At 43.3% G+C, this 14,917-nt stretch overlaps 2 protein-coding genes across 2 annotated transcripts; one reads left to right on the forward strand and one right to left on the reverse strand.

Annotated features, from left to right (window-relative positions):
* Window positions 1-73: 73 nt before the first annotated feature.
* Window positions 74-4,325, reverse strand: LOC102779077 (T-lymphocyte activation antigen CD80-like). Its single transcript, XM_006793639.2, has 5 exons — window positions 4,023-4,325; window positions 3,476-3,853; window positions 1,821-2,114; window positions 644-735; window positions 74-478 (listed from the first exon to the last, which is right to left on the reverse strand). Exons 1-4 carry the CDS (start codon window positions 4,072-4,074, stop codon window positions 650-652), a joined length of 810 nt encoding a protein of 269 aa, XP_006793702.1. The 5' UTR covers window positions 4,075-4,325; the 3' UTR covers window positions 74-478; window positions 644-649.
* A 6,770-nt stretch (window positions 4,326-11,095) lies between these two features.
* On the forward strand, window positions 11,096-14,085 carry LOC102778619 (V-set domain-containing T-cell activation inhibitor 1-like). The gene is made up of 4 exons (XM_035909001.2): window positions 11,096-11,437; window positions 12,020-12,316; window positions 12,900-12,974; window positions 13,849-14,085. The coding sequence occupies exons 1-4, from the start codon at window positions 11,140-11,142 to the stop codon at window positions 13,875-13,877; spliced, it is 699 nt and encodes a 232-aa protein (XP_035764894.2). The 5' UTR covers window positions 11,096-11,139; the 3' UTR covers window positions 13,878-14,085.
* Window positions 14,086-14,917: the final 832 nt, after the last annotated feature.

A 14,917-nucleotide genomic window follows, 5' to 3' on the forward strand; every position in this document is an offset into this window, starting at 1 on the left:
AGCAGGAATATTTTTTTTTAGCATTTTTCAGTAGAACCCGTCTTTTCTTTTATGTGTTTTATTTAGAAAGACACATTAAGACGAACACTTCACCACAACATGTAGATGTGCCAGATTCACACACACAGCCTCATTTTCATCTAAATAACACTTCTAAAGACACAACAGCACGTGGACATAACATAGACATTCAGTTAAACAGGCGCCCAGCATGACGCCATGTTTGATGGTCCAGTAACTGTTGTATTTCACACTGTGGTGGGTTTAATGCTCCAGTCTGAGCAGATATAGCTTCACGTTTTGTTTTAAGCACCAGCTTAGTGCCACCCAGCAGGACCCATGAAACCCAGATTCAGAGTGTGTGCACCATCAATATCACGCACAGATAAGGTGCAACATACAACACGCTGAAGTGTCTCCATGGCACACTGTTTCACCCCTCCTCCACCGAAACGCTGCATCGCTCTACCTCAGGTGGCTGAAACACACAGATGATTGCAGCTGTAAGCACATCAGCTGTTTCCTTCATGTTCATGTTACACATGCATCATGGGAAAACCACACATCTGTGTGCGTGTCTGCATTTTACATGCTCGACCTCTTTCACATGTTAGATACTAAAAAGTAAATAGTTCATGCTCACCTTTGCTCACTGCACGGCTGTTAGAAGAACCACAGCAGCTGCTATCAGATATACAGTTAGGGCTGCAGGTGAGCTCCTCGCTGCTGCACCTGCTGAAGACCGAGACACCAACAGTCAGCCTCATACCAGAGCATCCTAGGGCAAGTTTCTGAGTTCCCCCGACGATCAGCCAGAGTTACAGGGCTGAGTAAATGCTTCTCTGAGTCAGAGGGATGCTCAGTGTAAGGTGAACTCTGACTCAGGTTGAATTTTGACTTTGAAACTTCTTCTGCAGAAACATGTTTCATGGTTGTGTCGCCTACGTCAGCGGTCCCCAACCCCCAGGCCTCGGACCGGTACCGGTCCGTGGGTCAAAATAGGTTGGGGACCGCTGGCCTACGTCAGTCTGAAATAAGACATGAATGATCAATACAGATACAAAAAGAATATAATCAAATGGCAAAAGTGACACTGGTCCTGCAAAGCTTGACTGACTACTGAGGGACTCGTTTATGGTTTTGTAATTAAAATTTGAGTGTTTTAGCTGTTTTTGGTTTTGTAAGAATGGAACACAGAGCAGGTTATGTAGGGAGGACTGCAGGGACACAGGATGACCTGCATGCATGATAAACCAGCACAGATGTTTCTCTGCAGACGTCTGAGGATTTATTTCATTCCTCTCAGGTGAACAGCAGCTCGAGAGCTCTGAACCTTCCACGATTACTCAGCGTGTTCAGGTCTGACAGCTGCACATCGCTGTAGTCTTTGCACCCTGTGATTGTCAGTTTGCTGTGAATGAGCCCCTCATGTCCTGCTTCCACAAACTAAAATAGTGATGGTCTGAGGTTACTCAGCATATTTCCTGTCAGCGCTCATAATTCATACACTCATCAGCGCTAGAATAATAACCATAAATTATTATAAATATAAATCAGTAGTAGTAATAACAGTAATAACATGATGATACGCTCAGAGAAACTTTTTATCTTCAGGCATTTTTGGTTCCATCACCTGAAATTTTAAGGTCAAAGTAACACATCTTAAAAATATGTCTCACATATATTTTAAAAACACTCCATTATAAGTGACGTATATTCTTTGACTTTCAGTCGGTGTCACTTTCATCATTATTAGAGCGCTCCCCTTCGCGCTGTTGTAGTTTACCTTCTCTCGGCTGACTGGACGATGTGGAGCGTACCTGTGTTGAAGTTGTGGGTGACCTTGACAGTCCTGTTCAGGGTGGGGTTGTGGCTGAGACAGCTCACAGCCTCGTGACGACCTGCAGGGATGTGCAGGATGCTGCGGGAGCTGTACAGGTGATTGTGGACGTTCTGCTTCGTTTCAGTGTTGACGTTCCTGGACTCCACTGACTGATGGGAGCTGTTATGGAGGAGGACCCACTGTATGTCAGGAGCAGGAAATCCTCCTTGCAGACTGCACACTGCAGACATAGCCTCTGTATTAACGTCCAGCCTGGGCTCCTGGTAAGGCACTGAGGAGAGAGGAGAACAAAGGTCACCTTTGTATTTTGATTTTTGTAGTGGGCGTTAAACAGGAAGAGGAAAAGCGTTCCAGTATCTGTGCACTAAATATGAAGCTACATCCAGTTAGCATACATGCTGGAAACAGCTGTCCTGGGTTTACTAACAACATGATCGTGCTAGCCATGACAGCATGTTAGCTAAGCTGAGCTAAGCTAATTTGTGTTATTTTTGTTTGTTTTTGTATTTTGCAGTAATTTGTTTGTAATATGTTGGATTACAAAGCAAACAAAAAGTGTTTTTCCTATTTTAAGACATTTTTTAACCTCATATTGGGAAATGCTTTTGTTATATCAGGTAAAATAATAATTATAATAAAATTAAATGCAAATATGTCAACAACTTTTGATCCTCTGAGAATAGGACAGTGTGTAAAACCAGAATATCAACGATGTGGACTCTCAACACCTCATCAGCCTTTCATGGCTGAGGGGGTATAAACATTAAATAAATGTATTAGTGTTGCCATCCATCCCATCCATCCATTCGCTTCCGCTTATCCTTTTCAGGGTCGCGGGGGGCGCTGGAGCCTATCCCAGCTGTCATAGGGCGAGAGGCGGGGTACACCCTGGACAGGTCGCCAGTCTGTCGCAGGGCCAACACACAGGGACAGACAACCATTCGCACTCACATTCATTCGCACATTCACACCTAGTGACAATTTGGATTATCCAATTAACTTATCCCCACAAGCTGCATGTCTTTGGACGGTGGGAGGAAGCCGGAGTACCCGGAGGGAACCCACACAAACACGGGGAGAACATGCAAACTCCACACAGAAAGACCCCAGCCTGATGTTGTTATGTTGGAATTGAACTCAGGACCTTCTTGCTGTGCGGCAACAGTGCTAACTACCGTGCCACCGTGCTGCCTGTTACTGTATTATTGTTGAGTCTTTACCTTACGATATAAAGGCCTTGTTGTTGTGATTTGGTTCTATATAAATAAAATTAAATTGAATCATTGACAGCAAAACCTCAAAAAGGAAATTCCACATTCTGCATAAATCATAATAACTGCAGATTTTCTCTAAATGTAATCTGTGCTGACTGTAGCTGCTTATGTTTGACCTCTGATGATGTCATCTGTTGCTAGGCAGCTCTGTGAATTAAAAGTTATTCAGCATGCTCAGGTCTGCAATTCGTGCAGCCCAGTGTTTGCTGCAGCATGAGCTCAACACGGCCATCGTTGAAAAGCTAAACTGGTGAAATATAATCTGTGCTGATGATGTCACGTATTACTAGCCAGCCCGGTGTGTGCCGGTCTAACTTGCCTTTCCTATTTTTGTGAGGAAAACAGAAACGTTTCTCACCAGCTACATGTAAAGTCATTTCACAGATTTGTGTGTGTTCCAGGTGGTATCGCGTCGTCCCGCTGTCGTCCCGCACTGCTGCAAATGATGAGTACGTTCTTCCATTATCATCAAGAGTCAGGTTTTTGAGTACAATGGTGATATTCCCTCTGACTATGTCCTGAGGGAAGTCTGTGACTCTGTGTTGATAGAGCTCATTTACATGCTCCGCCACCTTTCTTCCGTTATTATAGGAGTACAAAACCACATTTCTATCGTCTTGCCAATAAAATCGGAGACTCTTCCAGTCCGTGATAGCTCTATCTTGTATGCTACATTCAAGGACAGCCGAGTCAGAGATGGTGGTGTTAACATCACGCATGAGAGTCGCATCGCCCGCTGAGATTAAAAAGAAGAAAGAAAACTGTTAAAGATGAATAATTCCTCAAATGCTGCGACACTCCAACACCACACTCCAGATAGGCCAAAAGCTAAAGATGCTAGTTAGCTTTGGTGTATTACCACCAACACACACACAAACACACACACTTAAACTGGAGTAACTTACCAACCACGAAACTGGAAAATAATCCAAATACAGAAATCACTTTGGGGAGCATTTTATCAGAGACCAGCAAGCAAAATGGATGTTAGTGAACACCAACACGACAAACGAGGCTAAAGTCATGTGCAGATCAAGAAATACTTTCTGTTCTGACTCCGGTATTTCCCCGTGGCATCAGCGCTGACTCATCGTTTCAAAATAAATCACAACAAAGCTCTGATGATACAGATTTAAAGCCCTGCTACAGACACCAACTAATACCTGCACTATCGGCGCCCTGTGACCGCGTGCAGCCCATGTGCTTTAGCTGTTTTGCAGAGGAAGTGGGACATGCAAAATAGCTGCTGAGTAGGAAATGACGTCTGTTTGGAGGACATGGAGACTTCCCACTGTCTGAGCCCTTCCTACCCATCAAAGGGTCATCGAGTACCAGATTCAGATACTTTCTGCTCTGCACTTTAAACAGCTTCCGCTCTGCTGAGGACGTTTAGCTGACTTCGTTGATTTTAAAAACCATCTGCTGCTAGTTACAGATGTGAAATCAGTTTGATACAATAGGAAAGCAGGACCATGACTCACGTACGTTTGCAGGTCCAATGAGGATACCTGATTCTGTTCACCTGGACGTAGCATTTTGTGGGAGAAACGTTTCGTCACTCATCCAGGTGACTTCTTCAGTCTCAGCTGACTGCAGGTTTCCCCAACCTTATAAACAGTGGTTGTTGATCAATGTTCATGAGAATTTGCATAATTAAGATTAAGGAACTGACTCCCAGCCCATTGTTTCTTCAGTGGGCTGGTTTCAGTCATTATGCAAATGTACTGTTTATAAGATTGAAACCTGCAGTCAGCTGAGACTGAAGAAGTCACCTGATGATGACGAAACGGTTCTCCCACTGAAATGTCCAGATGAACAGAATCAACTTTTGGAGATTTACTTACCTGGATGACTTAGCATGCATCAAGATAAAGAAGGCTCTGTTTGCTGCCCAGCAGTTAGTGTAAACCCAACTATGGCCAAAAGGAGGAGACTCGTTACAGCTTCCTGTTGCTGTGGTTTAATTCTGAAGTGGGTTGTCTCTCTCTTACCTTTGGCTCCTCTGATCGGGCTTGTTGCTCTGTCTTCAGTAACCTCGCTGGTCCCATACAGATGTTGGATTTGTACCTTTGGGTTTCATTTTTTTTCATTAGTCTTCAAAGTGATCAAAAGTCCTGTGAGTCGTATATGTGCTGTCTTCTATCACTGACTACCACCTACCAATTTATTAGGTACACCTTGCTGCCAGCAGGTTGGAGACACTTTTTTTCTTCAGAACTTCATTCTTCGACGAGGTTCTGGAAACATTCCTGCAAGATTCTGGTCCAGATGACGTCACTACAGTGTCTGCAGAATACTGCTGATACAAGGATGCAGGATGGATCCATACTTTCATGTTATTTATACCCAGTGTTGGGTAAGTTACTTTAAATTAGTAACTTAGTTACATTACTAGTTACTTCTATCAAAGCATGAGGGTGAGAATGGATGTTTGTATCTGGGTGTGCCTGTATGTCTGTGTCTATATGTCAGGTTGGGTATCAGACGGCACCTCTCTGGGGACATCTCAGGCCCTCCAAGGTATGGAGGCCTATCTCCCCCCACCACTCCCCCTTCCAATGGCAGATGCCCTCAGACATCGGTGCGTTGGTGGTTCTTTGTGGCCGGGGATGGGCGTCCAGGTACCCACCGGCTCACTCCTTGGTGGCTGCTTATCGGGGCCTGGAGCCAGGGGCTCGCTCGGGCCCCTTCGGGGGTGGGGTGCCCTCGGCCTCTTGGCCTGGGGCTTGGTCACTCTGGCGCAGCTGGCTGCCGGCGGAGCTCACGGGCACGTCACTGCAACCCCCCCTGGCTTCTGCTCCGCGGCTGCTGAGTGACCCCTCATCTGGGACTCTCCTCAGCTCTTTCTGGGATAGTGGCGCGGCTGCCCCTCTGTTGGTCCTCCATGGTCTCTTGTGTTCTGAGGGCCTCTGGATGTCTGGAGTTTTGATCTCCTCCATACCTGCTTCATGCCCTGGGGGGCGGGGCTGTGGCTTTCTACATCCTCTAGCAGATCATTACATGGGGAAACCTTTTGAATACAAGCGCGCTGATCAACATGGGTGTTCACTGTTCATAGACATAAACTACACCTCTATTGGCTGCTATTTCCAAGCACATTGTGCGCTGTCTGTCCTGCTTGCTACACAACAACATTCAATATTTAGTATTTACTGCTGTTTACACTTAGCTAGATTAACGTGATGGTGTTTTGTTTAGTAGGTTGCTCTGTTTTCTCTTCTTTTTCTCTCAACAGGTGATCCAGGAGATTTTTCTTCTCTCTCTTTTTAAGTTTCCTTTCTCACTGTCCCTCTTCCCTTCTGTTTTTTTTCCCTTCATCTTTCTTTCTCCCTTTCCTGTCCCTCAGTCATGTCTGTCCCGTCTGTAACAACTGAAAATAAAATAAAATAAATAATAAAAACAAAGGTCGATCAAATGGACCGATACGGCAATGCCATGATGATAATAAAGTAAATCCATTGGGTCTCCTTGTTGGTCTTCAGACAACAATTGGGACAGGCAAAAAAAAACAAACAGGTGATCCGGGTGATTGATATATGTATTTTGTGTCTGTATGTTTTGTTGGTTTTTGCCCTTTATCCCCGTCCCTCTTCTCCGCTGTTTTTCTTTCCCTCTTTCTTTCCCCCACTCATGTCTGTCCCGTATTTAGCAAGTGAAAATAAAATAAAATAAACAATAAAAGGTGAACCAAATAGACCATTACGACAAGGCTGGGATGGTCCATTTGGTAACGTAAATCCGTTGGGCATCTTTCTTCGCCTTTAGACAATAATTCTGATGCAAAAGAGCCAAACGGGACAGGCAGAAAAAAACTCCATTTACTTCAAAGATGATGAGATCTCCTTCTTGGTGGCTTTGGGCCATATTTATAGTTTCCCCCCATCTTTAGCCAGCTCTGCCAGGTTGAGTGAAACCCTTAGCCTCTCTGCGGTCTATTGCTTGGGCTGCGTTCCACCTCCATCCTGTACGGACCTGTACGCTGGCATTTCGAATGCCTCGGTCTGCTGACGTGGTGGCTTCAGGACTAATGGCATGGTGATGTCACACAGCTTCAGCGGCTCTATGAGGCGATGATATGAGATAAACTGGTAACACCAATCCTTAACTTTCCCTGGCAAGAAGCACAGATCGATCACACCAGCAGCTCCTCCAGCCTTCTCCTTGGACTCAGCTCTCCTCCATGATTTTCTCAGGTGACGTTGTTCCTTTGCCAGCTGTAGGTGTTCTCTTTCTCACCATCTTCTATTTCATTTCAAACTTGGGAGCATTAGCACTGGCTGTGATAACTCCTTGTCTGACCTGCTGTTACAATTCAAGCTCACTGGTACTGGATGCTGCCACACACCTTCACTCACTCTGTGTTAACAGACCTCTCTGCACTGGCTCTCTTCCACAGCATGTCTTTGTCCTGTCTTCCATCTCTCACCCTGAGGTGGACCCTACAATAACACACATTTATTATATTAATATAGCACAAGGTTCAGTTACCTTTGCAAAAAAATAGCTGGTAGAAACATCCTTCAAAGAGCTACAAGTTACTTTCTTACTCTGAGTACATTTCATAGCCTGTACCCTTACTTTAAATCTATATTTTTACCAGAGTATTTTTGTAACACAATTATTTGTACTTATGACTGAAACTAAGCCGACCATTCAGTCTGAGAGGTTGAAGCAGCTCTGCCACATTTGTACCATCAGATCGAGTCTTTGTGCTGTTCGGCTTCTTGAATTCGTCAGAATTCGTCAGATATGTTTCAGTTCACATTTGACCTTTCACACAGTCATAAACCACATTCCTGGTTTTCTTTGCTTTTTTATGTGTTACATGAAACATTGCAGAAGAAATATCCACAGTTTCAGGTTCATTTCCTGTCTGATCGGATAGTGGCAACAAAGAAGGAGGTCTGACGGCGATCTGTCGAAACATGTGGCACTCAGACTTCTGCTTTCTGGTTTTTACTTTTCTGGGAAAAAAAGTTTCACAGAGAGTTTCATCCAAGATAAAATGATTTATTCGGATCCTGTAGCTGCCAAGTGTCACGCAGACGATCCCTGATGGAAAAAAGAAATCTGTGAGTCGCAGTAAACTGCACTCGGACAGTAACGTGAACATAACCATCGATAACATGTGACCAGAAGCCACAGCGAGAGTCAGAGTGGCGTCTGAAAGAGGAAACGGCACCACAGTCTGCAATCTACTATCAGAGCTGCTATCACTGTTTATGAGAACATTACTGGAGCTTGTAGTTGGAGTGACTTACAGCCAAATGGTGCTTTATCAGGATGCGGTGCCCGAGTATCCACTGATGGACTGAACATCCTGCAGACACTGATCGAGTCTCACCAAAGCTTTTTGTTCTCCCTGCGGGGCGCGATGGAGTTTCTGCTCCTGATCTTTCTCTGTAAGTGTGATCGTTGCTTTTCTCATTTTGGTTTGTGCCAGTGTAGTTTAATAAACCTTATTATTTATTATTATTATTATTATTTTCCAAATAACAGTTGCAAAGAGCTTGGAAGAGAAAGAATATAAGTCATCATTGTTTAAAATGGCCTTTTTTAAATTAACATTTTGTGTTATAGTTTGTTATCTGTAATTCAGTGTAGTAGCTGTAACTGACGGACTATAAGCTTAAGTAATGGTTGTAAACCCAGGCATAAAAATCAGAAACAGATTTAATCAGAAACCCTGTAGTGAAATCAGACAGCAGATGTGTAACAGGTATGTGCTCAATGCGATTCCTACAACATGTTCCTGTAGCACCGGACCCAGCTAGCTAGTATTCAGATAGTGTTGCGCTCTAAAAGTAGTTATAAAACTTACGTTTTTCTGAATTGTTGGGAAAATCTTTAAAGTCTATTCTTATTTAATTGTGTTTTGATTTTGGACACATTTCTAGTTAATTTTTGTAGTTTACTGGCTCCAGGAGGTCAGAGTTCAGATGTGTGATGTCATCAGTAAGCGCAGAAAAAACAAACAGGCTGTGTCCCAATTTAAGGTCTGCACGCTTGAAGTACGTGCACTACGCGTACTACGTACGGCGCGTACTATAAGTACGAGAAGTGCGGAAGTGAGAGGCTTGTGAAATGGGACGGTCTAGCCCTTCGTTGCGCTGTTCAGGTTGCCTAGCAACCATGATACTAACCGCGAGAATGTATATATATATATGTATATGTGTATGTGTGTATATATATATATATATATATATATATATATATATATATGCTTTAAAACCAAGTTAACGCTGTAAGTACAAACATCACTAATGTCACACAACTTTGCCAACATGTGGCCAACAGCAATGTTTTAATGTTCTTCGTTATTAAACATTCGCACATAATTAAGTGACGTCATGTTCAGTACTTACTTTTGACAGTTCACTCTTGGCCGCTCCCTTCTGCCGTATTTTGTGGCAAAATTATCCACACCCACCGCCGCGCTATGAATTGTGGGATATATGGGACCACGAAGCGTGCACCGGACCACGCTTGATATTTGGGGAAATCGACGGCGCATTTGGAGTATGCATTTGAAGTACACTTCGAATTGGGACAGCCGTCGTCGCGTGGCGGTGACGTAATCGCACTTGAAATGCGTACTTCAAGCGTGCAGACCCTGAATTGGGACACAGCAACAGTGTCTGAGACGTGAGGAAGCGATGTTTTGCTGATGATACGCTATGCTGCCTCTAAACTCCAAGCCTGAACTGAGGAGAATAAAGTTGCAAGAAAAAGGAAAATTGAGGTGCAACAATAGCATAAAAGTGTTGAAGTACTTTGGGCGGGGCCCTTTAATTTGGTGGCTTGCTGTACCAACCTGTAGTACTGATGAAATACGAATTTGTGGTTACGCCTCACTGAAACAGTGAGTCAGGCTATTCACAAACACCTGACGTGTAATACAAACTCACACACAACAACACTCAAACACCAAAATAAGGGACTTTAGTTAAAAGAAAGAGAAATGAGGTTTCAGAATAAACAAAATAACTATATTAAATAAATGTCCGTGTCTGTTCCTTTGCAAACACTTTGAATAATCACAATCACTTAAGGAAAGACTGTCTCAGAATCTCAGACAGCAGAATACTCTCACACTGTTGTACTGCAACCACAAAGCAAAGGATGAGAAGCTACAGCGACCGAACTCCCACAGAGGAAGTCAACATCTGGGCTGGTCTGTGCTCCACCCAGGAAAAAAACTCCCCTGGTCCTGAACTCCAGGGAGCACACTCAGTCCATTCACTCAATGACGCTTTTAAACTCATTTCAGCTTTTCATGACTTACAACATCAGCACACGTTACCATAGTAACACACAGCTACAGGTGGTACCTGTGCTAACACTGCTAGCCTCTAACATGCTGTTATTAGTAATACAATAATACATTGACAGAAACAGTTTGAAACAAATGCATTTTAAATAATAAGTATTTATCACCTTCAAACCGAACTCTGAATTCACCAACAGGAACGTATTCTTCAGTATTCTTACAGTTCTCACCCTGCTCGTTTGCTGTACATCTGTTGGGTTTCTCTCCACATCTCGAGTAGTTGCTCTCTACGAGGTCAACTTCACACCCCGCCCCACAATTCCCTGGTTGGTGCAAAATTGAACAACAACCAATACCAGTAAACAAACTTCAGACTGACAGTCTGCTGCTCAGCCAGGAAGGCAGCAGACTGCACGTCAGTGAACATTTTAGACTATTCTGTCATTCTTTCAGTCACTTGTGGTCCGGGCGACATTTCAATAAACAGGAAAAGATTGGAAAAGCTTAAATGTACAAAGTCAGTTTCCATCATGTTAGCAGTGAACATTAAATGCCTTTTCAACTCTGCTTTAGCCTCATGGGGTCAGGTGAACTTTGACCTGTGCCTGTTTTTGATGAATGCGCTGAATTTGCTCGTTTGGAATGAATGAATCTTTTTGTCTTTCGTCACAGTTCTGCTTGCACCTCTGCTGCTGCCAGCCTGGTGCCAAACCATCAATGGAAGCATTGGAGAGACGCTCCTTTGGCCGTGCATGCACAAACTTACTAAGAGGTTTGTCCGTGAGCAAACTTACATCTACTGGCAGGGGATGGACGGCAGCAGCAATCCCACTGTGGCCCACGTCTATGTGAAGGGAGAAGAAGACTTTCTTTATCAAAGCTCATCCTTTCAGAACAGGACTGCAATCTTCCTTTCTCAATTAGAGGATGGAAATTTCTCTCTCCTGATTAGGAACCTGATGCTGGACCACGATCGGACCTTCATTGAAGTTGTTTTTATTTCAGATGACTCAAAGGAGAATATCTGTCAGAAGACCCTGCATGTAGCAGGTCTGTATACTTCTCTCTGCAAAACAAAAGCTGATTAACATTCCTGTTTTCCTCCTCAGCACAACCAGCTAAAGTAAAATATTAGATACTCTTGTTCAGGTTTGGACCTCTGTAGAAAAATCTGTGTGAGTTTCTAAAAATAACAACATAAAAATAATAACTTAGAGCTAAAAACTAAAGTGTAATCTGATCTCTAGACTCACTGATATCCTTCTTCCTCACCATCAATTTGGACTCACACAGGTGTAAAATTCCAGATGGAGGCAGGTGGGGTGAACAGTGCATCATGTTACATTATGTTAAAATCATAAATTGACCCACAAATAATCGAAAAGGAACAAAATTGACCAGAAATGAAGAGAATGACGTGTCTTATACTCTGTTTCCTGTGAAAGGACCAGACTGGGTTTGGATGCTTGGATGTTTTTGTGAACTACAGACGTCTGTGGGTCCTCAGCCTGTGAAGACCCACAGAAGCCGTTAACTCCTGTGGGTCATCACAGGCTGATAAATTAATCACATGCTCAAACACATTTGTACAGTCCAAAAAATCCAGCTAAACTACTTGTGACTTGTTTCCAGCGGTCTTCCAGGAACCAAACATCGAGCTAAGCCAGGCCTCAGCAACCTGCAGCACGGCGGGGGGCTATCCTGAACCTGAGGTGACGTGGCTCTCCACAGACGACCAGGGGAACAAAACCATCCTGGAGCCACTGGAAGTAAAGATTGATAATAACACCAGGAATGGAACATTCAGCGTCTTCAGCAAAGCCAACATCAGCGGATTAAAAACTGTAACGTGCAGAATTTGTAATCCCACCTCGGGCGAATGTCAGACAACAACTAAAGACGTCTCACCTGCCGGGACTTTGTTTACAGGTACTTAAAAGCCAGTAATATCTCACTGTTAAAGTCACAAGGACCACGAAACACCAGCTCAGATCACAGAGTGTAACTGCCAAACTTTATTTATTCTTATTGTACATTTTTATTAGATATAATAAACTTTACATTCATGTTAGATCTGTTCTAATACCAGCTTGTGTAATGATGTAAACCAGGGGTGTCCAACTCCAGGCCTCGAGGGCCGGTGTCCTGCAGGTTTTAGATGTGTCCAACACACCTTATTCAAATGGCTAAATGAACATGTCCTGAAGTTCTCCAGAGGCCTGGTGAAGAACTACTCATTTGATTCAGGTGTGCAGACCCAGGGTGAGATCTAAAACCTGCAGGACACCGGCCCTTGAGGCCTGGAGTTGGACACCTCTGATGTAGACTCACTAACAATAACACCGATATTCTCCTGTGGGGCATCGGGATAATCTGATCAAATGTTTCTAGAAGGCTCAGCCATCTTTGTTTCTTCTGCTGTGTCCTCAGAGCAGAACAAGCCTCTGCCACACTGATAGACATGTGATCAGTAAAACTAACACCACACTCTTTTTATTGTGTTTTTTTAAAGGTGGCATAGCTGTCATCATCATCATTACCGTCATCGTGGGGATTATCAGCATTGCTCTTTGTGTGTTCTGTCAATGTGAGTGATGATTGATTTAAATGCTTCTGTGCTGAGTCAGTATTGTCTGAGTTACAGCCGAGTACAAAGACAGAAAACAGGAGTCAGATCTGCAGGTTTCACTACGTTTTTAAAAAGCTTTTAGCTTCTGTGTTTTAGGTGAATGTTTGCAGTCTGTCCGTACGTACTGCTCTGCTGCTCAGATCACTGGGCTCCTGTCTGCAGCGCTGACGGTGTAACAGTCACCCAAGAGCAAGGCACCAGGAATCAGAGGCAGTATTTTAACCCTTTAACATCCACCAGGTTTGGATTAGACATGCAGAGGGGCAAGTCCAGAAAAGAGTCTGAGAGTTCATACATGAAGAACCTAAATGCTAATACACAAGCAGCCATTTCAACAGGTTTGCAGGTCCTGAAAAGAAAAAGACGCTTTTTCAAAGCTCTGTGTCCACAGCTTGAGTCAGCACAGTTAAGATTGGTTACTAGCTGGTACTAGCTATTCACAGTGCAGCAACTAAAGCTAATTTGACAGTAGGGAGCAGGGACACAGGCAGAGTGCATCAGTTCAATTCAGTTTTATTTGTACTGCATCACAAAAGCAGTTGCCTCAGAGCACCTGCTGGAGTGCCTGAGAGATTCTGGGAGAGAGAAGATGTGGAAGTTCAGGTCCAACAGTCTGTCACACAAAGTGTTAGGAAACAGTAGAAGTGTTTGTGAGCCTGAATGTGACACTGGTTGAGAGAACTTTTCTACCTTCTGCTTTCAGACACAATCAAATTCACCCATAAACACAGTTTGTTGGATGTTTAGGAAAATGTTGGTCTTCAGTGTTCAAATCACTTCTTTCCTGTTAATGAAAAACTTTCTTTTGTTTCTCTGTTTGAACAAAAACAAGTAAATGGAAGAAGAACCTCCACAGGATGAAGGTCTTCCTGTTTGACTGTGGACGTTAGAGGAACTCGCGTTTTTGGACATGAACACCAACGTGAACGTGGATGCTGGAGCCTTTTTTATTTCTCGTCTCTTATTGACAGTATGACATCTTAATGAACACTGACAGGTCCAGCTCCACATTGAGCAGGACGCCGGGTCCTTCTGAATCAACTGACTCTCTTTTTACCATAACTTTAGAGGAATTATAAGTGAAGCCACGCAACACTTTACTTCATGCTACATATTTTTTAAAGTGGCAGACTGCAGCCGACTTGTTTTCTGTCAGGAGTCGTCGGGAGAGTGGAGCAGGAAGCATTATCAGGAGGAGGAAGGACCGTCCACCGTGCGCTCGGCTGTTTGTTTGGACTGAAACAGGAAGTGATTGGGTTTTGGAAGCGGTCTGCTGGGACTGACTGATGGTGCAGAGTAATAAAGACTGGACTGCGCAGTGACCAACATCCATGTTATGACTGTTTCTGCAGGACACGTCCTTTTCTAAAGTCCACCCTTTACCCAGAGTTTATGACTGACATCTTCTTACAGCCAGAAGAAGGTCGGCCCGTCTAATGCTCTGCTTCTCGTATTAGTCATTACCAGTGTTGGGCAAGTTACTTTGAAAAAGTAATTAATTATAGTTAATTATAGACTTAGTAACTGAGTTACCAGATTCTAAAAGTAATTAATTACTTGAAAAGTAACTATTGTGTTACTTTAAAAAAAGTTTAACCCTCTGGGGTCCAGGGTATAATTGTCCATTTTTAACTACTTTTGATGTTTCCTCCACATTTCACCTTTAAAAACTATTTACTTTGCCTTGTTTGGTCTCATCCTTTTCAGCACAACCTCACGTGTCTGAATTTACAGTCATGTTTTCATTTTGACAAACTGTATTAACACAATTGATCTAAAATCAGACAAAAAAACATAAAATCCGAGTAGAAGAAGTTATATTTTTACTGTAACAACCACAAACATGTTTAATGAATCATATTTCATAACTTTAAATGCAAATATAAATTGTCAATTTTAAT

This window comes from Neolamprologus brichardi, chromosome 16 (assembly GCF_056152115.1).
Source record: "Neolamprologus brichardi isolate AB-2024 chromosome 16, ASM5615211v1, whole genome shotgun sequence".
NCBI lineage: Eukaryota > Metazoa > Chordata > Actinopteri > Cichliformes > Cichlidae > Neolamprologus > Neolamprologus brichardi.

Coding starts and splice junctions, on each gene's coding strand:
- LOC102779077 (XM_006793639.2), bottom strand. CDS start 4,074: ATGCTCCCCAAAGTGATTTCTGTATTTGGATTATTTTCCAGTTTCGTG. Junction 2,115..3,475: donor AATGACTTTACATGTAGCTG/GTGAGAAACGTT, acceptor CTCTCTCCTCAG/TGCCTTACCAGGAGCCCAGG. Junction 736..1,820: donor CACCCACAACTTCAACACAG/GTACGCTCCACA, acceptor CTCGGTCTTCAG/CAGGTGCAGCAGCGAGGAGC.
- LOC102778619 (XM_035909001.2), top strand. CDS start 11,140: ATGCACAAACTTACTAAGAGGTTTGTCCGTGAGCAAACTTACATCTAC. Junction 12,317..12,899: donor TGCCGGGACTTTGTTTACAG/GTACTTAAAAGC, acceptor GTTTTTTTAAAG/GTGGCATAGCTGTCATCATC. Junction 12,975..13,848: donor TCTTTGTGTGTTCTGTCAAT/GTGAGTGATGAT, acceptor AACAAAAACAAG/TAAATGGAAGAAGAACCTCC.